General features: G+C 41.8%; 1 protein-coding gene across 3 annotated transcripts in view; it reads left to right on the forward strand.

Moving 5' to 3' along the window:
- Positions 1-27,170, forward strand: part of oxr1a (oxidation resistance 1a) — a 189,276-nt gene that overhangs the window by 63,806 nt on the left and 98,300 nt on the right. For 2 of the 3 annotated variants that reach the window (XM_034874031.1, XM_034874035.1), the window contains exon 3: positions 20,531-20,727. In XM_034874031.1, the coding sequence (XP_034729922.1) occupies positions 20,531-20,727 (197 nt within the window). Of the gene's footprint in view, positions 1-20,486; positions 20,728-27,170 lie in introns of those variants that run through there. The other variant, XM_034874030.1, reaches the window with a different exon arrangement.

Raw genomic sequence — 27,170 nt, forward strand, 5'->3', positions numbered from 1 at the left:
AATCAGAACCAAGGATGCTGGTCAGGGCTAGATGCCCTGCTAAGGGAGCCACCACATAAATCGACACTGCCAAGCCTCCTATTCACCAACTACTCAATCGATCACACACAAAATGGATGAGATACAAATACAAACGGAACTGCTGCGCAATGATAATCACAGAAGCCTGGCTGAAAATCCCATACAGCAGCTAACAGCTAACAGGGCGAGCTAGCTACCAGCACGATAGAGACAGGTTAGGTCTGAGTTGAAAACGTAAGGGCCCTGTTCATTTTAAGAGGATGTTCTGTCTGTTAAGAGGCACAAAGGCACTCTAAAACAGAATAAATTATCTTTATTTGAGAAAACTTCAAACTTACGTTGCCAAATGTCACTGTGACCTTAAAATTCTGGTTCTTGGGGTTAGACTACACAGCGAGAGGAGACTCGGATTGAACCAATCCACAGCACAGCTACAGTAATTAGTGTAGTTAGTGTAAGAGGATATGTGTGTCACGTTTTACTTGATAACATCTGGGTTTCTTGACTGGTTGTTGACACAAGTGTAGCTCTAATACAGTAACAAGGGATGTGAGTGCAAATGCAAGCTACTAATACCCTGAGGGCAACGCCCCCCATCTTTAAATCCTAGTGACGTCCCTCTGGTCCACAACTAACACTGATCTCACAAAGCACCAATACAAGACATCATGCGTACACATCCATACTCCACAGTGTCCCACAGCCTCTCTCTAATGATGGACGGGTATTAGTGAATAACAGTTTGTCAACCATGATTAGAGTCTCAGTCCCATACGGTAAAGAATGGCCTGGGTCAGAGTGTGTACGCACGTAGGAGTCCTAATCTGTCTAGCCGTTCACCCACGTGGTTTCAGAGTTTACTGTTGGCTCAGGAGCTGAAAGAGCTTAGCCTCTGTTTAGAACCCAGCATGAACGGCCCTGTGCTATAGTCAATGCGTTTGGAGAGTTAAATTCCATTGGTAGTCTGTGAGGTGTCATGTGTTTACAATGCAGTTCTGACAATTTCTGTTTAGTTTTTTTGTTTCTGCTATCAACACCAGTAATGACTTCCGTCAAGGATGTTTGGTTGCCTTTTTGCTGAAATTGCTTGTTTTTGATTAGGCAGTAAATGTATACATATTGTAGAGATGTATAATGTTGAGGTAACTGTATGGAGGCCGGAAAGTTGTTCATTTTCGGCCTGGTTTGTGATTGTAAGTGATGTCCAAATCAGTTATTGGAGAAAAGAGAGGTCTCGAGGCCTTGCTCTCTCGACAGTCTTGGAAAATCGTAACGTTGGCCTTTGAATGGATCTTTTAAGAATCCTGTCCAACACAGTGGCAATTGTTCTTTTGATGGACTGACATTTCAGCTGGAGTTTATCTGTCAATTGAATTTTTTTTTTTTTGTCGAGCTGAGCATCAGTAGTGTGAGGAGAAACAGCATGGCCACTGGCACAGGAGGAGTAATTTGAAGATTTCGGCAGAGTTTAGAGGATGTTGAACTGGATAAAACTGTCAGCAGCATCTACTCTACTGTAGACCTGCTGAAGCACCAGATGTACAGTTTGTTGCTGCCTCAGGGCAGCAGACTCTAAAACTCAAAGAATCACTCCACAAAAGTGTTGGATCGATTAGCAGCTTGTGCACCTTTTGTTCTCTTAATCCCTCTGTTTCCACATATATCCCAGTTTTCCTAAACAGGTATACAATTTGCAAAAAGGGAGACCTTCCTGCTCTTTAAACGACACACGCCTAAACACTACAGCTGTAAAATGAACAAATGAGGCCTCTCTTTGCTCCGTTCTGTTGGTTCTGTTTTATTTGATCTTTACATATATAATAGCCTATATTAATAATATATCCTGTAGACAACGCTCTGTTTTTATGGATAGAAAAGAGCACACCCACGAGCTATCTTCCATGCTCTAGAAAAACCTACCTGCCAAACTGTGCGACCCACATTACCTACAGGCCCCTTAAGAACAGCCTAGTCAGCCGTTAAAAAGTGCACCCAAATATTATCTTAAATCTAATTCCATCAGTTTTGTGTTGCCAATTAACACCGAAGCAGCTGGGCAGTTCATCTCTATTCCGTCGCCGATACCTTATCGTGAGGGAGGCGGGTTCACTGACGCTGAGCTTCTGGAAGATAACAGATGTCCCATTTCAGCTGGGCTGTGTGGGGAATATCAAGTATAGCTGCCTGCTTGCTGCTGGTTGGCTGCTGTAGCACCAAACAGGCTGTGTACTAAGTGATGTCCAGTGGGAGAAATCAGTCATCTCTCTCTCTCTCTCTCTCTCTCTCTCTCTCTCTCTTAGCCAGGCCTGACTGTATGTCCCATGTATTGAGCTCATTTGGTCAGGCGTGACCATGCTACTTCATTATAAGTCCCCAGATTCCTTTGGTCTATGCACTAGGCCTGTCCCTTCTTCAAAATACCAAGTTAAACAAGAAACAAGAAATTATACGAATATACGAAAAGGAATATGAAGATAATGGAGTAGACGTGCAGTTGGGTCAGTGTAGCCTACTTTGCTTCCCTCTTCCATCTTGTGAAGGGCTCATTGCATGGGGAGAATCATAGACTGTAAAAATAATGCCGTAGCATCCGTGTTCTTTTTTGCAACAGACTATGACAATGCTTTGCAAAGAGGGTGTAGCTGGGGAGGACAACATGGCCAAGCCTTTGTTGTTTATGGTTACAATTTCCCTGTGCTAAGCTAAACGCTAAAGAGGGCAAGTTGCAGATTGAAAACCCTTCTAAAGCGACTCATCCTGGGGAGATTTACTGACAGGTAAACGCGGACCTCTGGGTAATGCCGCTATTCATTTGCATGTATGGCAGTACAGAACATCTGCATCTTTCCTTTTTAATAACCAGCTAGCTAGCTTGGTTGGCTAAACACTGAACATGGTATTTTAGGTTTGTAGGTTTTGTGATACAACCAAACTGTCTTTATGTTACGTGTTGCAACCGACATAGCTCTTCATCTATGTCATTGTCAGCTGTAGCTTGCACACCTATAACACTAATCCGTAGAAGTGCGGTTCTCTATTGCGGTGTGAAATAAAGGCAATTCCATTTTGTCACAAACCCTACAGTGTGCTTCGGATTGTTTAAAGGTCCCATGGCACAAAAATTTCACATTATGAGTTTTTTTTTAACATTAATGTGAGTTCCCCCAGCCTGCCTATGGTTCCCTTAGTGGCTAGAAATGGTGATAGGTGTAAACCGAGCCCTGGGTATCCGGCTCTGCCTTTGAGAAAATGAAAGCTCAGAAGGGCCAATCTGGAATCTTTCTCCTTATGAGGTCATAAGGGGCAAGGTTGCCTCCCCTTTCTCTGCTTTGCCTGCCCAGAGAATTTAGCCCTCCCATGAGAGAAAGAGACACATTTTGGCTTAAAAACAAGCAAGGCATGGCAATTGGTCAAGGCCACACCCCCAGCCTCCACCTTGCTCCATTAAACGTTAGCAAAGAGAATAAGACCCTAATTATCTGAGGACAACAGGCCAATATATCATAGTGACATTTTACACGCCTTCCACTTGAGTACAGTGGACCTGCAGTTGTGTTAACACAACTGCATAAACAGTGTGAATCTTTAGCAGGAAAGTTTATTTTTTACCTTGACATGCGTCTTAAGGTCCAAAATCAAGTAAGTTGACATTTGAGTTTAGTATATAGCCTATGTCTACATATTGTAAATGTTAAATAGATTGCTCCAGTGCGGTCGTGCTCGGAACACAAATTAGCTTGAATAAGTTTAAACCTTTTGAAAAACTTTGAATTTCTGATAAAAGTAACAGCTTTACAGTGCACATTTAACAGCTAACATAGAGCTCAAACACACAGGTGAAGCTCATCTTGCTAACTAACAAAGATGCTGAATTTAATAAGATAATGTTTCATTATATCTGTAGATGATTTTGAGTCTCTCATTCGCAACATTTTCTTAGACAGCTGTCATAAACCCACTGCCTTCAGTGTGTGTGTGTGTGTGTGTGTGTGTGTCTGTGTCTGTGTGTGTCGTCTTGTTTAACTACATCCTTAGGGTCCAAAACCTGGGAATACAGTACACTTGTGTGATCCGGATCGCTCTGTGTGGCCAAAATGCTGGACCCCACAACTTTAAAGGGCTTTTTGTGGGTTAAGACTTGGTTTTATGATAAGGGTTAGAATTAGGTTAAGGTTAGGTTAAGGTTAGGGTGAGGGTAAAGGTAAAAGTTAAGGTTAGGCATTTAGTTGTGATGGTTAAGATTAAGGTAAGGGGCTAGGGTATGCATTATGTAAATGAGGGTCCCCACAAAGATAGTGAGACACACTGTGTGTGTGTATGTGTGTGTGAGTGTGTGTGTGTGTGTGTGTGTGTAAATGTGACACATTGTGAAGCTCTTTAAATCACTGCTGGGATACAGCTGCTGTATGCATTCAGTCCGTGTTTCCATAGACATCTTTAGGTTCGTCATTAAAGATGTATATGGAGTCATTAATGGTGTCTTTTCAGCCATGTTACAGCGTGTTAACTAATACCGCCGAGGTGATGAGGCATGTTGTTGTCTAGATAGAACAAGAGAGCGTACAGGGCGTCCCATCCATCAAAGCTATAGTAGGCTCCACGTTCAGTGTGCACTGATTGATATTGGAGATTGTAATTCCGATTTACCATTTAATTTCTCCCGCCCACATATAAACTACATATCCTGTTGTTATTTCGTTTAATGGTTTCATGCTTCTTCACTGTGTGGTGTGTCAGTAGCAGGAGGCAACTCTCTAATAATTGCAATGCAGCTCCAATAAGGCTTTTCTGCCATTTTCAGAACCAAATCTAGGTCAGACGTAAGTGCTGCTGTGATAGTATTAATTATAATATGTTATAAAAGCTTTTAAGCCTTAAACATTTCAAGCGTTTATTTCTGACTTTTAATGAGGCATGCAAAGTTAATTTATGTTGGATAAAACATTTTAATAGTGATGATATGCAATAGAAAGGGGTTTGCATAGGACAGCAGTCTTCATCTTTGCTTGTTTGAGCAATGGCACATTTCAATCAGGACAAACTCCGTTGCAGATACGCAAAGTTTTATTGTACATATGCATAATAAAATACAAAGTCTATGGAGATTAGACTCCGTTGTTATGTGACGGCGACTGGAGGTGGAAGGGGAGAAAGAGGGTTGACCTCTTCGCCTGAAATGACAGCTGACAGCAGAGACAGAAAACAGATTAAAAGCAGGGGCGTAATGCTGTGATTGGCTTGTGAAAGTCATGGCCGATTCTGATTGGTTTAACTGAAAAGTGAACGCCTCTAAACAGCTGATTAGTTTTAGGAAGAGAGAGCGGTGGATGAATTATTAGAAGTCTTCATTAGAAGAAGTCTGCAGAGCTTGAAGGACATTGGTCATTTGATATACAAATAAAAACTCACGTTTTTCATTATGTCATTTAATTATTTTTACCAGTATTATTAGTGCTGCAACTACAATCAATTTTTGTTTGAGTGAGGGATTGAATAAAATCCAGAAATCAATCTTATCATACATGCTTTTTTACTATGGATGGATATGTACCTATACAGCGCTTTTCTAGTGTTAACAACTACAGCCACCCTCTGAAGGGGGTCAACGTAAACATTACCTGGGGAATTATTAAAAACATATTTGACAGTTGCTTCTTGCTTATACAATTTCCAGGATAAATTCTCTGAGGATCTCATCCAAGCCTAAATTGGTATTGGAACTGAAACTACCCTAACTTCCCGCCTCCCGCCTTGACTACTGTAACTCTCTCCTTTTTGGCCTTCCTCAAAAATCCCTCCATAAACTTCAACTTCTTCAGAACTCAGCAGCTCGTGTCATCACCAGAACCCCGTCTTTTCATCATATAACCCCGGTTCTTCAGCAGCTCCATTGGCTCCCGGTTCAATTAAGAATACAATTTAAAATCCTTCTCCATACTTCCATCCATAACCTTCCCCCTCCATATCTATCAGAAGTCCTTCACATTGCCGTCCCCTCCCGCTCCCTCAGATCTTCCTCCTCCATCCACCTCACTGTCCCCCCAGCTCGACTTGTCACCATGGGGAACAGAGCCTTCAGCCGCTCTGCTCCCCAGCTCTGGACCTCACTCCCACCTGACCTCCGCAACATAAACTCGCTCCCCCTGCTCAAAACTAGACTAAAAACCCATCTGTTCCAGCTCGCTTATCTGTAAATACACTGTTCCTGTTTTGTTTTGTTTTTGTTTGTTTGTTTTGTTTTTTGTTTTATTTGTTTTGTTATTACTACTTACACTTTTATGTTCCCTGTATCTGTCTTTTATTGTCTGTAAAGCGTCCTTGAGTGTTAGAAAGGCGCTGTTAAATGAAATGTATTATTATTATTATTATTATTATTATTAACTTAATTGAAATTAAATTGAATTGGGAGCTTGTGATAGTGAATTGATTTAGGAAATCATTGCCAATACCCAGTCACAATAATATTATTTTTATTGTTATTAGTATTAATGAATAATACATTTGACTGGAAAGCATCCCATGCACTTCTATCCTGTTTCTGTTCTAAGTTTGGTGCGAGTCCATTCGATGTGATTGACAGCTGGAGATGTCCTGGAGGCTCTGTCTTCATTCGCCATGTCCATCACAACTGTCACTTTGGATTTAGGAGCTATTCCCTCTTTTATAGACCATCTGACACTGTTGTCTTTTCTTTTTTTTTTTGGCACTCCTTATGTCATCCCTGCATTTTTTCCTTATTGAAAGGCTAGGCAGCTGTCAAAGACCCTGGTGTTTTATTTTACTTTTAACTTTCTGTATCAATGAAGAATCATAATTTCCTTAGAGTGAAGTCTGCTGTCGGGTTTGTGTTTGATTGTGAAAATTCTTGCATATTAGCATGTTAGATTCATCAAACAAGACAAGCTCCCATGTCCCCTGAATTTCAGATTTTATGTCAGTTTAATTGCGTCACACTTGAGTAAGCTAATGTCTGTGCTCAGTGAATGTCAGTGAGCCGCGGAATGTGCCGAGCGCTGCCAAGCGGTGCCTGCTGCAGAAGGGCATCAGGTTGACCAGCTTGAGCCAATCAGCCTGCCAACGGACAATATGGGGTGAAAAAGAGAGACGATAAAGACAGATGAGAGGGAGGTGGGAAAAGAGGAGATAGGAGTTGATTCTAGACAGTGAGACAGAGAGGAAGGTGTGGGTGGAGATCACTCCAGGTTACTGCAGCCACAGCTCGGTGTAAAACAGGCCTAAGTGCAGAACAATCACATCCCATGAATACATATCCTGATTTATAGTTGACCCATTACAAATATGTCCCCTTAACAACGTCCAGGATGTATGTGACCTGATCAGCTGGTGCCAGGTCCACCAGCGGTGACAGATGTTGCTGCTTTCAGCCAGTCACTGATCTCTTTTCTGCAAATGCACAGATGTGCAAGTGAGAGCGCTGGCTGACAATCGCTGCATGAATCATATGACTGTGGAAACATGTTGAAAGATATTAGGGCTAGAATCTGAATATTTGAGTATTTGAATATTCATTCAGATGTTTTTTAAAGGTCACATATCATATCTGAAGTCTCTTTTATATAGACCTTAGTGGTCCCCTAATACTGTATCTGAAGTCTCTTTTATATAGACCTTAGTGGTCCACTAATACTGTATCTGAAGTCTCTTTTATATAGACCTTAGTGGTCCCCTTATACTGTATCTGAAGTCTCTTTTATATAGACCTTAGTGGTCCACTAATACTGTATCTGAAGTCTCTTTTATATAAACCTTAGTGGTCCACTAATACTGTATCTGAAGTCTCTTTTATATAGACCTTAGTGGTCCCCTAATACTGTATCTGAAGTCTCTTTTATATAGACCTTAGTGGTCCCCTAATACTGTATCTGAAGTCACTTTTATGTAGACCTTAGTGGTCTCTCTCTTTCCCTAAAATTCAGCCTTGGTGCAGAATTACAGCCACTAGAGCCAGTCCCACAATGAGCTTTGCTTAGTATGTGGCATTTCTGAGTCTGTAGCTTTTGAGGAGGAGAGGGGGGGTCAAGGTGCCGGCTGAGGGGGGGGTGTGGCCTTGACCAACTGCCACTTTTGCTCGTTTGAAAGCCATGATGTCTCTCTCTCTCATGGGTGGGCCAAATTCTCTGGGCGGGCAAAGCAGAGAAAGGGTAGGTAACCTTGCCCCTTATGACCTCATAAGATTCCACCTCAGCCCATCTGAGCTTACATATTCTCAAAGGCAGAGCAGGATACCCAGGGCTGGGTTTACACCTATCACTATTTCTAGCCACTTGGGGACCAGAAGCAGACTGGGGGAACACATTAATGTAAAAAATAAAAAACTCATAGAGTGAGATTTTCATACCATGGGACCTTAAAACGTACCTGTGGGCAAAAATTCACGGCGGTGGTTTGTTGGGATTAAGCTACTTGCTCAATGTTCGCAAGATGCTGGCTAATTTATGCAGCACTATGGCCACCATCTCAGCCGAGAACGGAGAAATGTTGAGCTACGAGCGAGCAGTGTGACGTCTGAAGAGGTCTGTATGCTTACTGTATCAGACTGTTGTCGATTTCATGTAATTTCATAAAGATATAAAGATAATACAGCTGTGCGTAATGCCAATACGGTGAGGTGCTGGCTGGCTGAGCATTCATTCACAAACACTGCGTTGGTCGTCACTTGTCAGACAGTCCAGTAAAAATGTAGGTATTCATGTCACCAAAGCTTTGAATATTGTTGTTAATAGGACAGAAGATTCAAAGCTAAAAAAATGGTATTCAGTGGTATTTGTTGGGGAATGTAATAAACATGTTTGCATTGATTTGAGATTTTTGATTTTTAGAATTACTTATTAACATCTTTTAAGAACCAGATTAGCTTTGCAAGATCAGGACAAACATCACTTGACTCTAATATTTTGAAAATGAACTTAATGTAAAAAATATGAATACAAAAATATTGAATGGCAGATCGTCTTTTCCACAATGAGATGGTTTACTACCTGCCTGTTAAACAAAGCGTGGGCATTGTGGTTGTTTTTTAAAGTAATGGCTACAAAGTGACTCCAAACTACAAATGTGCTTTTATTTGTCAGTGTATAAGCATGTATCCCAAAACAGTTCCTACTAAAGGAATACAACTTTAAAGAGAGTTCACACATTTATATATCATTTCAAAAAAATAATAAATCAATTGTTACAACAGCTGGGCACAGTAGTTCTTAGCAATGTTACTCAAACAGGAGTAAATCATGCATCACCTTCTGATTTGATTCCAAGAACTTCAGTTGAGTTCAGATGATTTTGAGCAGCATGTGATGCCAGCACCAGAGAGGTGGGCGTCCACAAAGGCTCAGCCAGTCCAAGGCCGTCTTGCCGCCGATGACATGTGGCGTCCCTGATGCTTAGTGCGCAGTCCGTCCACACGGACACAATGGGGCTGCTTTCAAGGACACGGTGCAAATGAGATGGACGCTGTCTGGCACATGGGCTTTCTGTGCTAATTAACGTGGGCAGCAAATCAAAGGTTTGTGCTTCGACAAATGATTAGTCTTTCCCACCCACCTCTGCGCTGGGTCTGATGGGACGTTAATATTTGTCTATTAGGCATATGGAAAGGAGAAAGGGAGAAGAGAATGTTTTTGTTGATGTTATTGATCACCGTGAATCATTGCACCCTCTGCCCACACTGGACTCAAAGCTTCTCTAATAACTACCAAAAAGGTCAATGACTAACAACAAATATAGCAAACAACATAACCCCAAAAAAGAAAGTTGTGTAACCGTGAATTCTTCTATGCAAGGTTTTAGTCAAAGTTAGAGAAAATATGTGTTCGGCTTTACTTTACTGAGCTTTTCTACCCCAGGAATAGTTCAAACATTTTGGGAAATCCTTTTTTTTAAGTGAAATGAGAATATATTCTTTAAGTACGGACTTAGGACATGTTTATCATGCGTAACAATGTCCCAATTTGGCGGTAATTCCAGGTAAATGGAGACAGACTTTAATTGTTACAGCTAGCTGTTCTAATTATTCACTAAGCTAGTTTTTTTTTTTTTTTTTTTGCCGTTGTACGCGTTAAAATTGTTGACATTTTTCAAAAGGGAAACATGAAGAGTAAAGTTTCCCAAAAATAAGTTAATAATAAATGTATGGTTACTTTGACCTAAATGGAGTCGTTCTTTAAAGAAATATCTTCGGAAATCAGATAACTGCTTTATGAGTCAGCTAAACTAACTAACAACCAAATTAAATTCTTCCCAGGAGACTTTCAACAAATCATTAGGAAATGGAATAAACAGATCTGTAAAATAAAGTTTTCCCCAAACATTTTAAACATATACATACCAAATCTCTGTTGGCTGCTATATTTATGTTGAATTTCCAGTAAAACCCCTTTTTGAAGTAATACTGATCTGGCGTGAGATGTGTGTTTCACTACAATTCAACTTATCTCTACAGTAACAACTAGTGTTCTCGGATTCTACATTAATTGTAGCAATTGGTGACTGTAGGAAACTCTTTATTACAATTCCCAGCAATGCACTTTCGTTGCTCAAAGATAACTGCATGTTAATCGTCGTAACAACAAATGAAATGGAATCTGGGAAGCCAATAACTGATCATGAAAACTCTCCTTTCCATCCCTGCCGTCTTGCCTTCCTTTCCCTCTCTTTCCCCCCATGGCAATCTAACGTCATACGTCATACTCGCTGCTGAAAACTGCCAATACTCAGAACACGTCTTTATTTTCTGCAACACAAGCCACAGTGGCATGACGTTGCATTCACTTCTTCCGCTGACCAATCGTGCAGCTGCCTGTCGCCGGCACTCTGCAAATGAGAGCGCGAGAGCAGGATTGAGGCTAGCAACGGGGAGGAGGAGGAGGAGGAGGAGGTGGAGTCGGAGGACAGTGGAAGACTGCAGTAACAGTCCCGAGGCCCCGTGGTTACTTACTGAATCAAACGCTGAAGGCTGTGTATGATTGAGCTGCAGTCTGACAGAGTGTGTTTGTGTTTGACGCCAAGATGGGGACAATAAGAGCAAGCGTGCCTGCTATTTTTTGTCCGTATGCGTCTGTATTTGCTGTTTGAGTGATACACAGAGAGCCAGAAAGTGATGGAGGAAAAGCATGCCCCGGAGTCAGAGCCAGACGCTTAATGAAGCAGTGATTTGTTTTTTCTTCTTTTTTCTCCTGCCTGCCCTGTGTCAGCTAAGATAATTCCTCTGTTAGTCAAGTGAAAGGCCGTGGCTGAGGGCTGTTTCTGTGTGATATTGATACATTTCAGAAAATGAATAGCAGCCTTTTTCCCCCAGCTGTGTGTTCCTGAGCCGAGCTGTTGGTTTATGGACCGCTTTTTGATCAAAGTGGAACTGTTCGAGATTGTTGGCAGATGCTGCTAAGTGATGAAGGATTCATTAGACGTAGCTCAAAGGCTGGTTGGTTGGTGCGGCCTTATGTGTACTGGTGCCTTCATCTAGTGTTGTTTTAGTGTGTATTATGTGTGTGGTTGGTGTCTGGAAGATTTTATTTAAACCCTCAGCCAGGCTATTTTTTAATTTGAAGCACATGCTTAGCTATACTTGAATTATTGTTATGGTATTCCGATCCTTTACTTAAGGAGAATCCCCCAAATTCTTCATTACAAGTAAAAGTACAGAAGGATTATCTGCTAAATGTATCACAGGGCTCACGTAGTAGGAGCTGAAAAAAATATAAAATAAGATTGTACGGTAATGTGTAATGGTATAATTTCTTTGTCTTAAAATGGATTTTATAAAATTGGTATCAAAAATATAATCATTCAGGAACTGGTGTTGAACTCACAGGATTGGTAGCGAACAGGTATCGAACATTTCTGAACAATACCGAGCCCAAGCCCCCTATCGGTGCTGGAAAATGATCAACCTACATCACCTATCTAATCTCGGATAGGGGGAAACAACGCTTAGGCTTCTTTTGTATTTCTTTAAACAAATCGCAACCATCCAGGGCGGCGCTGAGCCCCGGGAGCACCGAACATGTAAGCGGGGAGTGAGAAGCGCCGGATGTCAGGCTTTATACCAGCAACGTACATCCGTTGAGCCAGCCAGTATGTGAAAAAATCATAAGGCTAAGGCTACATTTACATTGCAACGTTTTGTTTTTTTAAGCTGAGTTTAGTGCCAAAAGCAAGTGTTTTAAGGTCCAGTAGATTAACTAATCTCTGTTTAAATTATCATGTCTTTCATGCCGGGGTAAACAGGAGACAACATGTAGACTCCGGCCGATGGTACTGTCAGGCGGCAAAATGTTGGCGTCATTGTCGCTTTTCCCAAAGGTCTCCATTTGCGGCCGTTGAGACTGCAACACATCCCCGGAGATTCCAAACCAAATGTCTCCGGTTTAGGGGCTCTGGAACGCCAGAGCAGGAGGAATGCGAGGTGTAAATATAGCAAAAGATAGTTGTTTTAAACCAAAAGGTAGCAATGTAAATGTAGCTTTACCACAATCAGCCGTGAGGTCGCTCAGAGTTTCCCTAGTTCTATACTGCGGCTCAGTCTAGTCTCAGTAGCAGATCTCACTTCCTTATTACAGTGTAACAACAGAGAAATGCAAACAGAGTGCATGTCACAAAACAAGAAGTCCATGCTTAATGTCTATGTTACAGTAAGAAATACACCTCTACAAATGGATATTTTGACTATATCTCCATGCCTCAGCTCATAGAACAGTGAGAAAGGAACATCATATCTTTAACACTAATAAAGGAGATGAGTGTTAGATTTCACTTTTTGATTGCATGGGTCAACTCCAGCTCAAGGACTGGCTTGTAGAGTAACATGCTTTAATACAGCGCATTCAAACTCTCATTGAGAAGTTTTTGGTTGTAAAAATCCACACAGTTGCAACCAAATCCAGGAAACAAGAATAATGTAGTTCAGGTTATGACTTTTCAGTTCATTTGGCTCTGGATGTGCTCTGTGGCTGGCATTTAGCGGCTACGCTCACCACGTTGACCCAGAGGCTGGGCTAAGTTTAAAGCCTCATTGGTCAAAAGTGCCACATAACCCCTTTGCCAAAGAATTGCTGCTCTGGCATTTAGCGAGGGCAGATGAGCGTAATGCGGCATACAGCTCCATACATCATCGTGCGGAGGTGTCCGACACCCGAGCAGAGAGCAGCGAGGTCCAGCCGTATTTCATTAGGCTTTGGGATGCAACAGAGGACCATATTAACATGCATGGCCACAGGTTGTTTTTGCCCTATCCCTCTCTTTGTGAGAGTGAGTATCGGGTGACTGGCTTTACTCTTCCAGCCTTTGATGGCGGCGTTCTTATTCAACTTTAGCTATAGTCCAGAGTTGTCCAGTTGTTTTGTTATAACTGCCTGTAGTCAGTGAAATCCATGCAATCCATTTCAAATAGCAATTTACTACAAGCCTGATGGATGGTGTGAAGATGAGAGGATGTTGACAAGAGATGATTAGTAGATAGTCTGGAAATTACTCCCTCGGGATCAGAATCCATCTCATGTTCTTGTTTGTAAACCTAATGACTCCCCGTCCGAGTTGAGGATGCGTTATTAGTTTCTAAAACTCATAACTGATTGACCAAGGCTGGAAAACAAAGTGACTGGTAACTCGGCCAGGTTATGGAACTTTTTATGTATTAATATGAGTATTTTGATCTGTCAGGCTTTGTACTCTTCTTGCAGTATCATCTTGGTATCAGACATTGGGTATCGTATCAGCACTTACCCAGCCCTATGGGAAGACAGATCTGTGGCACAGGAAGCTAATTCAGTATGCAAATTGCAATAACATTAAGTATATTTTCTTACGACCGATCTTACCAACCTACAACATGATGACGATTTTGTGAAATTTCTTCTGTTTCTTTGTTGCATCTTTAAGGTACGAAAAAAGGGGAAGGGTAGTGTACAGCTGGTTTATGTAAGATTCTGAATTCAGCTTCTTAAAGGTCCCATGACATGGTGCTCTTATAAAGACCTTAGTGGTCTCCTAATAACTGACAGCCTAATAACCCCGAACTGCCACTTTGCTTGTTTGAAAGCCATGATGTCTCTATCTCGGGGGTGGGCCAAACACTCTGGTCGGGCAAAGCAGAGAAAGGGGAGGTAACCTTGCCCTTTATGACCTCATAAGGGGCAAGATTCCACCTCGGCCCATCTGAGCTTTCATTTTCTCAAAGACAGAGCAGGATACCCAGGGCTTGGTTTACACCTATCACCATTTCTCGCACCACTGGGGGGCCATAGGCAGGCTGGGGGAACGCAAATTAATATTTAAAAAAAAAACTCATAAAGTGAAATTTGTATGCCATTGGACCTTTAAGCTTGAATACTTTATTGGTCAAACTTAAAGTTGGGGCCGGAAATCCAAAACGATGAGCTGAAAGACGCGGACGTGCTCCGTAGAGCTGAGGGGAATTTGGGTTTGTCACTACGAGCAACACACACCTTTTTTTCAAATAAAAGTATTGGTAAGTGCAGCTTAACTATACAAAAATATCTGTTCCTTCAGTTTCAGGAGAAGGATATGTACAATGCACAAGAACAACATCCTCTGCCCACCTTGAATACCTTGCAACGGCTTGATAAAGATATGAGATCCTTGAAACATTAGTCACTATTTCTTTCTTATCTGTAGGGATAAGGGATTTTTTTGGGCTTCTTTGCAATAAATGAATGTGATCAAGTTTTCCATTGTGCTGCCAGCATTTTAACAGTGTATTACGTCAACCCAGTCTTCCCCTATAGTCTTTATATAGCACAGCACCATATGATGGTGTATGTACCAATGCCCTGAAAAAAATGTTGTAGCTGCAAGGCAAGCATTGAGGAAGGGAAGCAAAGAGGAGGAATGGAAGACAATGCAGACGCAGGCCCTTTTTTTCTAGGTCTAATCCCTCTTAGTAGGAAAGCGATAAGCACGTTTTCGACTTAGCCCACAATTTCCTGTTGTTTATGCATCCTTTGCCAAACCACGTGGATCCCAGTACAGTCGGATTATCTTTGTGATGGCAGTTTGGCAGGGCGGCAAATATAGGCCTACCACAGCCTCCTAGCCCAGCTCAAATCACAACAGCGGCATAGAAAACAAAATGCCTCTGCTTCTGTATGCCTTCATTTTTCCCCTCCCTCTATTCATCTTTGTGTAAGCATTTGCTCATAGATAGGAATCTGTCAGAGCTGGTGGCTTTGTTGACGCGCGCCTCTCATTCCTCTCTGGTGCTCATGAGCTCTTTGCTTGCAGGGGAGATGGAGATTGGTGCAATCACAGCTCAGGATGATGCCTGTTTACCCAGAAAAAAAACCACATCCCAGCGTTAAACTAATGGCATCGGGAGCAGCCAGTTCCTCACTGGTGTGAGAGGAAAAGCCTCTTAATCTTGCTGCAATTTCCCACCAGGGCATTTTTCTGGGTTTCACAGTTTAGAAGGATGTGTTTGGCTTGGTGTTGAAGTTATTTTTCAGTCAGGTTGTTAAACTCTGCGCTTCCTAACACACTTTTATCCAATGCAGGACTACACGGAGTCTTCTACATACACAACACATTGCATTTGATGGTGTAAATTCCTAGTGTTTTTCACACTACTAATAATTCTGATTGACTGTGCAACTGGGAGTATTTGGTCTAGCACCGTTTGAATCAGGCAGTGCTTGAATTGGACCAAAAAAAGCTGCCAGATTTTGCATGACATGAACATTGCATATGTCGAATCTACAGTGTCTGAAAATGCGGTTATGTGGATCATTCTATTTGGATTATATTAGGGTACTGAATATCTGATTTTACATATAATTACTTGGTTTGTCCCAATAAATCTCAATACATAGCCCACTTTGGAATAAATATCCCCCTAAACTGCTTTGCCTATTAACAATACAGTTAACAACAATTCGAAGTAAGGGTGCCCATGTGGCCAAAGATCAGATGTGCTGGTACACGGTACTGCTGAGTACTGGCCCATTTCAGGCAATCGACACGTGAAGATTCCGATCACACTACAATGACGCTGTGTAATAGGTTTGAATCCAAAATGTTGCAGTTTTGGCTATTATTGGTTGTCATTACAGTACACTAAACAAGTTCATGGAAACCTGCGCAGAACGTCAAGTTCTTAATTGATTATACTAATGTGTTGCTCCAGTAACAGCAACTAGAAACAGAAGCTGATGCAGACACTAGCTTAAGTAGGCACATGGTATTGCAGCTCCCATGGTTACATTGCCTGAGTTGTGATTCCATAAGCCCTGCAATGATGTGCCCACAGCTGAGATGTACATGAGAAAGGACTATGCTGACCCCAAGTCAGCACTTAGCGGGGTCACAACTTCCTAATGGGGCCTAGGGTACAAATGGACCTCAAAGTGTTGGAGAAGGAAAAAAAAACATATGTGAAATAGAAAAATGGAGGGCTTTAATGGCATCCTGTACAGCATTTCTTCAACGTTTTGCAATGCAGTTGACATACTTTTGTGTGAATATAACATCTGTCCTTCTTGGGTCCACACAGGTGATCCGTGAAAGCCTGTAACCCGGACATTTGTTACAAGAATACTAAGCCAGGGGCAGTGGCAAATGTTGGCACCACACAGCCATAAAGCAGAAGAAAATGCTGACCCAACTGTACATATACTGCAGCAAGAAAAAACAAATCAAGCTTTACGGGACTAGAACTCACCAGTGGGGAGCTGAAGGTGGAATGTTTTGGGACAGGGAGGAAAAGCAACTATCATCTGCTGTTCGAATAGACATCAGATTACAGTTGTGGATCTTACAGTGTCACAGTGTCAGTTAGGGTTGGATACCAAAACCCGGTTCCACTACGGAACCAGTAGGAATCGGACCGCATTAGAACGCAAATTTTGGTTCCTTATTTCAGTTCCACTTAATGTGTTGACTGTTATATTTTCCCTCTGTCTCCAAAAAATACATCACACTTTCTCTGTTAGCTGTTAGCTAGCTAACGTAAATGTAGGCTACTTTTAAAATGACAAATTTTCCATCCAGGGCTCTGTTTAGCATACCATTCTACATTTTTTTTTTTGTTAATTGGTAATAATGTAGCCCTTATTTATTGTTTAATTATTGTAGTTGTTTGTTATAACTTAGGTGTACTTATTACGTGTTTATGTACTTTATAATGTTAATATATTGTTAAATTTAAATAATTTTCTGTTAAAAACCGGAATTGTTCGGAATTGTTTGAAAAGTACTGGGTCAACAGCAGAAACATAAAAATATAAACGATACCCAACCCTAGTGTCAGTAGTCTCGCTTTGCCGGACCTTCCTCCACATGCTGCACACGCTGCGGAGAAAGATCTGGCTAGTCCACACAACATTCCGGCAAAGGAGAAAAACATGCTCTGGTTTATTGGCATTTCTTCAAAGCAATCACAATCGTCTTGGGCGGCGCTAAGCACCGGACACAATGACGGTGCCTCTGCAAAATAGCCTTGAAAAGATCTTATTTTGGTGGAACATGTGCGCTCAAAAGTTTTCGTGCAACAGAAAACTCAGATTCAACCTGTAGTCTACTTGAAGTCTGGATTTGAGATCTGAGGAGCACTTAACCATCAGATTTTGGGGATTTGACCAAATACTTAATCCCCTGGTTGAGATTCTGACGAATCCGAAACCAAATACCGAATCCTACTACAATCCTTAGTCCATTAACACCGTGGCTGCTGTCTGTAGATTTCATGCACAACTCGTATTCTTTTGGATGTTTCATACGTAAATGTAACATCGGCGATGTTGTGTAGGCCTGCTGTTAAGGGTCCTTGCCACCACGAGACAAATCCGCATTGCAAATTGAACATGTAGCTCAACTTGAACTGCCTTCTTTTGATTGAAAGTACTGACAAACAACACTTTTACTGCTCACTAGTTACATAGTCACTTTCTAACAGCCTACTGCATTGAACAGTCCACCTACATAAACACCTTCCCGTAATCAATGGCGGCGTCACAACGTCGACCAGCATAGCATGCGGTATGAAAGTGTAGGGTTTGGTGGTAAATACATTTTACGATTCGGCAGAAATTGAACCCCAACAAAAAGCCCAATATTCCGCCTGTATTCGGTGCATCCCTGATACTTGGTTTTGATTGGTCAATTACGGCATTCTATGGGGTTTTATTTTTGTTACAGACCATTGCCATGGACAGTGTCCTAATCATATGCGGACCTTTTTTAAAATCGATACAATCATATTTAAATCAATATTTGGGCTCATACAGCTGATCAGTGGATCACAAAGGGAGGATGGGTGGAGGAAACAGGATCGCTAACAGCGCTTATGGCACCAGTGCAAACAAAGCATTAGTTAGCTCTTAACGCTTTCAAACCGGAGAGCAGAGTTCACTTAGCAGCAAAAACAAAATACTCTAACCCAGGAAACACTTGTTTGTTCCTCAGGAGTGTCTTAATCCAATCCATGATCTTTTTCCTAAACTTAACTAGTTGTTTTAGTGACTAAACTTAAGTGTTTTTACGGCATGACAAAGGACCGTTATCTGGCGGAACCTGTACCCGTCTCACAGTCACCTATTGGCAGCCAAACAACAGCTGGTAGCCGGCGTCCCGGAGCTCTGTAGCGGTAACTGCCTGCTCTGATTTTATAGTTCTATGGCACTATAGAGTGAATTTTACAGCAATTTCCTTAATTTGAAATACTTCTATTTTAAGTATATAATGGTTTATTGGTGAAGTAGTGTTGATCACTTTGAGGTGGGGACAGAATGTGTCCCCGTTCAGCATTAATAATTTAGCAGAGGCTGGGATATATAGACCAGAAAGTGAGGGGAAATCCCACGTATGCCCCCCAAAAACCCTCAACCTGGTTAGCTCCATAGCTCACTCACCGAGGCGACCTGGAATCTGCCGAAGACCCGTGTTCATCAGCAGTCAAATTAACGGTCACCTTCACTGACATCAGCAGCCAACATCTGTATGAGTAGCTGTGTGATAAGCGGGATAATGCAGAGCAACATACATATCAAAGGGGCACTCTTGTTCTTTTCGCCTGGATCTTGAAACTTGTTTTGTTTTGAACTCGATCACAAAAATTACTTTGACTTGACTGAAATTGGTCTTGACAGCCCTCCAGCTTTCTTTCTAAGACACAAGGATTTTGTTCCTTCCTTTTCATTTGATCTCTGACACACGCATACACAAACGTATCCTGTATTGATGCTGTATGGTAGCTCAATGAAACAGAGCTAGAAGGAGGGCTTCTGCTCCATTGACGAGACAGTAATTAGTACCAACTCCTAAGGGAGTGAAGACAGACTTCACACAGCTTGAATCTCTCTCTTTCTCTCTCTCTGTCTCTCTCTCTCGTCCTCCACAGCCATTAACAACAGTTCTCACTCATGCTCCAACCTTAGTGTGCCAGCCACAAACTGATTCCTCAAAATAGTCATTAGCACAATCTGGCAAATCCAGCTAACTTTGTCTGCCTTTACTTACAGTTCTGTAAGGAAAACCTTACCTTAAAACCTTAGTAGAAAAATCTATAAAAGAAAAAGAATTGCAGTCCATTTAGTTTCGGTGAATATATTTGTAGAATAAGGGTGAGTGAGTGTTTTTTTTTTTGTTTGATATCAAAAACACACACACACCCACACATACACACACAGCATTTCCATGTAGATTGTGCATTTTCATTAGCCAGTTAGACACTGTGGCATGTGTGCCGCTCTGGTCCATCAGGGGATGGGCACTTGGGTGAAATGGCCAGAAAGATTCTGTTCGCTTCAGCAGTTTTGCTGGAATGATTGAAAGTGGGTGCCAGGGACAGAGTGCTGGGAATCTTGTAGTGCTGTTTCAGGACTTTTTTCAGACTACAGAACTAGATAGCGTTTCAGCAGCCATTTTCCCTGTTTTTGTACTCAAGTTTTTCCTGGAGAACCCAACTATCATCTTATGTTTTATTTTATTATGTGTTAGGTGTCTATGTGTCAGTGTATCTGTGGATTCTGAGGGTATACAAGTGAGTATGAGAACACATGTAAGTGGATAGACCTGCTGCTGAGGGTTTGGGCATTACCTGTTCAGATTAGTCCAGTGAACGCATTTATAAACCCAAACCCAGGATCTTGTTATCCTTTTAATAGGCTTTCGGGAGTTGTCGTCGGCAGATTTGATTTGACCTAGCTCAGACAGCCTTACCTGTTGATACTCTTTACGTAAGCTGTCTACTTTTAGAAACCTGTTCCTGCAGACGATGGTGAGCCACAAATGTCGTCATCCTAGACTGTGATTAGCCTATCGATTCTTTCACCCGACTTCCTCGAAAAATTGTCTTACGATTACATTTCTGTGACACAGCAAAATTACTTCAACAACCTTACGATGCGAAAAAAGCTTTAATTGGCCTGCCTTTGAACACAACATTTCCCACTGTATCTATTTGTTCACAGTGGCATCGGCACATGTAATAGTTTTCACTCACTTGCAAAGATAACATGAATGTGGTTGTATTGTCCCTCTACAGACTGAAGCAGAAGTCACAGTCGGTGGATATTGCCAGTCAAGGTTTCTCCCCGACTCTGGTGCCAGCCTCACCCCTCAACAAGGCTGCATCACCTGTTGCCAAGACAACGACGGCCCTCGCCGTACAGGAATACAACACTACCAACTCCCAGCGCCGCAGCCCTCGGTGCGGAGAGCTGAAGAGAGGCTACACCATAGGTAAATGACACAGAGACGGATGGTATTTTTCGTTATAAATGCATACAATCATCCCAAACATCAATTACCCAGCTGGACAAGGAATTCTAACTTTTTTTGGACTAACTTTGTTTTCAACCTGGATCCTGGTTTCCTATGTTTTTGTGTCTGACTGATGGGGAAACTTAAATCTTTGAATTTGGTCCAGTATATTAACCGAGATCTCTGCAGAGGCGAAACAAGCTACAATGCATTGTTAACGGGCAATTGTCCACCTCCAATTTACGTCCACTTAAAGTGCTTGTTTTACCACTGACAGGCTCAGATGATGTGTCTGACAACATAATGAAAAGGAGGTTGACCTTTTTGTTTAAATGACACATCCCTGGAATTGCTTTCACCAAACCCACCTGCACATTTGCAAATAGTATCGCTGGTTACAGCGTTCTCGCTCAATACCGGACCAATACCGGATTTTTGTTCACATTATTCACTTCAACACCAACGCTATGGGAAAAAGGGTCAAGGTTGAAAAAAAGAAAGAAATGACTCATGAAAGTGGCTATATGTAACTTCTATGTAACAGTTTGAGTCAATTTCAGCGGCCACTTTGGACAAAAGCGGTAGTGTTTTTACCATACCTGTTGTTGTAGAACTCTTTTCTATAATTCACTTCAATTTTATTTATAGTATCAAATCATAACAAAAGTTGTCTTGACTTTACAGATGTAGGTAGGTTTAGACACTATAATTTACAAAGTCCCAACAATTCTACTTCCCCCAAGAGCAAGCAGTGTGACAGTGGTGAGGAAAAACTCCTTTTTGGAAGAAACCTGGGCCAGACCCAGGCTCGTGGTAGGCGGTGTGTGGCGGTGCCGGTTGGGGGTGTGATGCACAGTGGCAATAATAATCACAATAAAGATAATGGAACAGTGACTACAAATGGTAGTAATTCATGTCATACTCACTGGAGGGTGTTACAGAGTATAGCGTGGCATAGCAGAGCATAGGTGAACGCAGCGGGATGGAGAGCAGGGTTCAGCAGGACACTGCAGGACGTCGCAGAGCGTTGACGGGTTTACCACGGCGACAGCTGCAACCAAGACCTCGTTGTCATCCCAATCTAAGGAAATATGCTGAACGAAAAGAAAACAGAAGGACTCAGGGGAGTAAACTCCCCAGAAATAGGTTAGTAACAAGCATTTCTGGGACGGGATGCACACAAATGGAAAGGGAGAAGAGAGAGCAGCTCAGTGTGTCAAAGGAAGGAAGGAAAGGAAATCCCCCGGCAGTCTAGAGCTACAACAGCATAACCATGAGAGACAGGTTAAGGGGAGGTGCCTGGTCAGGCTAGAACTCTCCCCAGCCGGATCGGGCTGTATTTCCCTGCCTACCTCTAGTTTTAGGATATTTTTGATTATATGGTAGATGAATCTGACGACTATGAAGAGAAGCAGGTGGGCCTGGCTAGGCGGACGCTGCAACTTCTCGCTCCCTAACTACAAGCTTATATGGTGCTGTATATCCTACTGTGTTACTGAGTTACTGTGTTACTTCTTTTTTCTATGATGGCCCTGACCTAGTATCAGTCCTTTATAACGAAATCTCCTGCTTCCTTTTACCTGGCTCAAAAGGCTGGACGCTAACACAGGCTATTTCCAGTGTAACAAAGAAATATGTGACCCGTCAGAATGTGTTACTATAGCGCCGTCTACCTGCCGTAAATCATCTGTGACTGCGCGGGAAAAGTCAGACATTAAAATGGCGATCTTTTCAGGTAATTTAAGACTATTGTAAGAAAAGTAAAGAGCTTCAAAAAGATTAAAAAGTTACATGTAGTCACTTTTAAATAAATGTAACCGTTTCATCACGATATCAGCCCTGCTACATTCTCAGTGTATTTATTAATATATTTAATTCAATTTTGATGACTAATTATTATATTATCCAACACTTATTACATTATCAGTGCCTACTGAGCTTCTGGGGAAGGGCATGTTATTATTCCGTGTATATTATTCTGTGTATGTGGGTGAGGGGATATTTGAATTTTAGGCACTCTCTGAACTGTCGACACAAACTTCTTTCTCTAGCAAACGTCACCGTGTCACATCCATGGCGGGCTCTCCCCCGTTTCTCACCTTCTAATTCATTTTTCTTCCAACAAATTATAATTACGTGACTGTGAGATTTATTCCTGTAATTAATCCTTTTTTGGGTGGGTAGGTTGGGGGGGGCAACTGTCTGCGGCCGGTCTATTTCTGTGTTGGAGGTAGGTTGCTACTGTGAGAGTAATTACACGTCAGGGATCCGACTCTTTACGTATGGTGAAATGAGTTTGAGCTAAACTAATTCCAAACTCATAAGTGCGTCTCTTTTTGCTTCATTGATGTGATTCGGTTAGCAAGCTGCTCGGGTCCAGGTTGGGAAGAGGGGAGCGTTTAGGGAAAAGGTCCCCACAAACCAGTTGGAAGATCTTTTTTCTACAGTATACTAGACTTGTGGATTTTAAGGACTGCAAATGCAAACCCTTGGTTCTGATAAAAATTAATTACGTAATATTCTTCCAGTGATAATGTGGAAACAGTAGACAGAGAATATATGTATATATACATACACACACACACACAGAAACTGTATGTATAAATGTAAATGTACTGTATTTATATATAGCTTTCTAGTCTTAACAACTACTCAAAGCGCTTTTTACATCATACAGGATACATTCACCATTCATACACATTTATACACTGTGGCCGAGGCTGCCATACAAGGTGCCACCTGCTCATCAGATAAACACTCACACACATTCACACTCCGATGCGCAGCATCGGGGGCAACTTGGGGTTCAGTGTCTTGGCCAAGGACACTTCTATCCTTCTCATATATCATGTATACTGTATATAGGATATATTTTATACACTGTATACCGTAAATAATATAAATGTGACTGTTTTACACACCGGCTTAATGATATATTGGAAACTGGATTATGACAAATGTAAAAACAGCTAAAGAAACGGAGGGTCGGCACTGGGAATGAATATGAGGGTGTGAAACTGAATAAAGCGCATATGTAATAGAAGGCAAGAAAGCAAAAAAAAGTAATTAGGAAAGTCAAAATGTAGTTCAAAGTCACACAATTTCCCTGATGATAAATACCTTGGACCTTGAGTGTTGACATTTGAATACGTCCTTGTCTGGCACTTATTATCACCTGCCAGGGGAGAGACCAGTGAGTGTTTGCCTATTAGTTCGCTCGCTCTGTGGCGCTGTAAAGAGAGCTGATGTGTGGCCAGGAGTTCCGTGTTTACTGCTCCTGTATCCAGGTTCATTTCATCCGTCTAAAGATGATACATTGTTGCCTTTCGGTTCGTGTTCAGTGACGTGTTACAAACGAACCAAGAGGTGTAAAGTGCTCATTCATTGGACAAGACTGTCCAATGTCCCCTGATGTCATCCTGCATCAATAGGGCGATATGTGTCCACATGGGGAAATCAAATTCTTTTCCTCTAATTTATGTTCTCTAATGTCCCAAGGACCTCATGAAGAAATAACTGATGATTAGCATTATTGGATGAGACTGCAACTGGACCGAATATGTCATAAATAATAATGTCAATGGGACAAAAGAAGGCCGGTAGTCACTGTGTTTCAGGAATTCTCTTTTTTTTTAACTAGGAATGCCGAACCACATGGAGTAGAACACAAACACTTCTGTTTTGCTGCTGTTACCTGTGATTTAAACAGAGGAAATCCCTGGACATGCTGAACCGCATACATGTTACCATGGTTACCAAATGTTCTTGCATAATTATACTGATTGCTTATGCAGATTGCATCCTTAACACGTTTCCAATCAGCGGATGGGTTTAAATGGTAGATTAACTTTTGAATTCATAATGAAATGATGCTGATCCATCAACCCTGACCTCCTCCCTACACAAACACAGACCTTTTATTAAAAACATATTCATAACGTTAAAGACAAAGGTAAACCTGAACATACAGTAATATATCTCCCTCAAAACCCACTTACGAGAGCAGTTTTGTTGAATGTGAATGTCATATTTAGTAAATAACACAAATAACTCCGAAATACAGTTTGACTTAGTATGGAATATGAGCTGAAATACAGAAAATGATTGTGGCTTTAGGACACTCTACCATCCCCAACCAAAGTCCAAAAAAGTGGCCTCAGGATGGATAGATGTTACATACAGCGTGTCAGGTGAGTTAATGCTGATCCACCAGCTTATTTTCCATTCGACACTCTCTTAGCTCTTATAGAGTTCTTGAATTTGACTGCATGTCCTTGAGCATATAGGCTGCGATTAGTTATGTAAATGAGCGCAGCAGCTAAAAACTTTGCAGTAGTGTCTGGGTTGCAGGAGGATCACGTCACATGAGGTCACAGCTCACCGTTTGCATTACTGCGGGGGAAGAAGAGAGTCCAGGGTGTCAGCTGGTGTCACACTCTGCTAAGTGATGACTCCTCAGGCCATTGACAGAGAACGGTTTGATCTGCGGCCGTCCGCTTTAGTTCAGCAGACGATAATCAATGAGGGAAATTGTGGGATAAAAGCTCGGCAGGAAAGGTTGGGGCTGTTGGTATTTCAGCCTGCTCTTATCATCCATTATCCATTCAGTGGCAACTGTGGCGTCTTTGTTAAAGCACAGGGTCGGAAGTCACAGTCACTCAGCAATTAAGTGAAACGCGACTGTGACTTATTGAGCTTTTACGGCTTTTAACTACAAAGTAACAAGTTGTACAAGCGTCTACATCATGGGTTGCAGCAGTTAATCATTTGCTCTGGCTAGTGTTGGCCTAGATAAACCCTATTTCCAGATAAAGGCCTGAGTTTTCCCCCGTATGACTACAGAAATACTGCATCTGTCAGTCATTTACGCTGCTGTGTCACATACTGGGACAACGATTAGCGACTGTTCCGTCTCTCTAGTTCCTATCTAGATGGGATCCAGGAAGCAGAGCCCTGTGGCATTTTTTAGATAGTCAATCCCGGGCCGGGCTGCTCCTTCAGAGCTGCTCATGCTCATTTATTCTAATGGGATAGTAATAATGTTGCAGGCAGCTTGCTGTGCTGCCTGGCGGACTTCAGACAGTCCTGTCATTAGCGGCACACGGCAAATTCACCACCGACATTTTAATAACCCGACCAATGATCCCCCTGCCAGGACGACCCCGACCCGCCTGTGAGAAAGTGATTGGGATGGTGATGGTGTAGATAAACTAGACGTGCCACGCTTCCGTCATTGCAGCGTCCTTAAATCAAAATGAAAAGGAGCAACATCTAAAGCTACATCTAATACTACTACTAGGGGTGTAAATCACAAGTTAGATCACAATTCAATATTACATTGATTCTTTGGACAACGATAAGATATTTGCTGATATCCTAATGCGGTGCGATTTTGCTTCGATTCAGGGGCCTGCAATTAATCTGATATCACATGACCATTTAACACAGTTCTATTTATTGCAACTCAAAAAAAGCAACTAAACTATGATTTAAAAATTTTATCGCTCAGCTCTTCCAAACTTTTACATTAAAATCAAACTATCCTTTTTAATAATCAAGAGTAATCAAGGAAATAAGCACCCGCCACTAGCCAATGGCGGGTGACTTTGCCTTGTATACCTGCCGCCGTGGTGGGTGGATTGTAAAACATTCCTTGTAACGGATTGGACAGCTTTTGAGTGCTGTTGCTAAGTAACAACAATGCACAGTGGAGTCGCGTTACGTTGCTGCTAATGAATCCCCAACATTTCCGGATTTTGCCGCTTCATAATAAAAACATTTAGATACCAAAATAACGGGAGGCTTTTATTGTGAAGAACTTATGGGAAATGAAACCGTTCACAGCTGGGGCTTTCACCACCAACTCCAGACTTTTGTCGGGTGGTTTTCAGAGCTAAACCGGGACATGTAGTTGAGCTGAGGTACAGACAAAAGTTAAATTATTGGTAAAAACTGCGGTTACATATCCCCGGTGTGGCCCGCCACAGAGTCAGTGGTAGCTGTTGAGGGCAAAGTAAAGAAAAAGAGAAGGTACTTTTGTACAATTTGTACAATTTCGTACAATTCGTATTGTTCCCATCAAGAGCACCGCTAAACAGCTGGGAAAGACGGACCCCCCCCAGGAGCAGAGTGTGTACAAACCCAGCAAATAAATCCTACTGACTTTAGTGATCACCTGATGTTCCCTCTAGCGCCACCATGATTCATCCATCAACAATGATAATGTCTTTCATCCACACCTGTGTATCTTTTATGAAGTATTCCATAATAATGCTGTTTTGGGTTTGAGAAATCTGTTCAGGAGTGAAAATGTTTGGTAGCCATGGTGGCTGTGGATCATCATCAACTCTGAAGATGGTAAAAGAAACCTTCCCCATCTCTTTACCTCTAAGCACAATAGAGTAGAATGCCTTTATTGTCAT

The sequence above is a fragment of the Etheostoma cragini genome, chromosome 6 (assembly GCF_013103735.1).
Source record: "Etheostoma cragini isolate CJK2018 chromosome 6, CSU_Ecrag_1.0, whole genome shotgun sequence".
Taxonomy (NCBI): Eukaryota; Metazoa; Chordata; class Actinopteri; order Perciformes; family Percidae; genus Etheostoma; species Etheostoma cragini.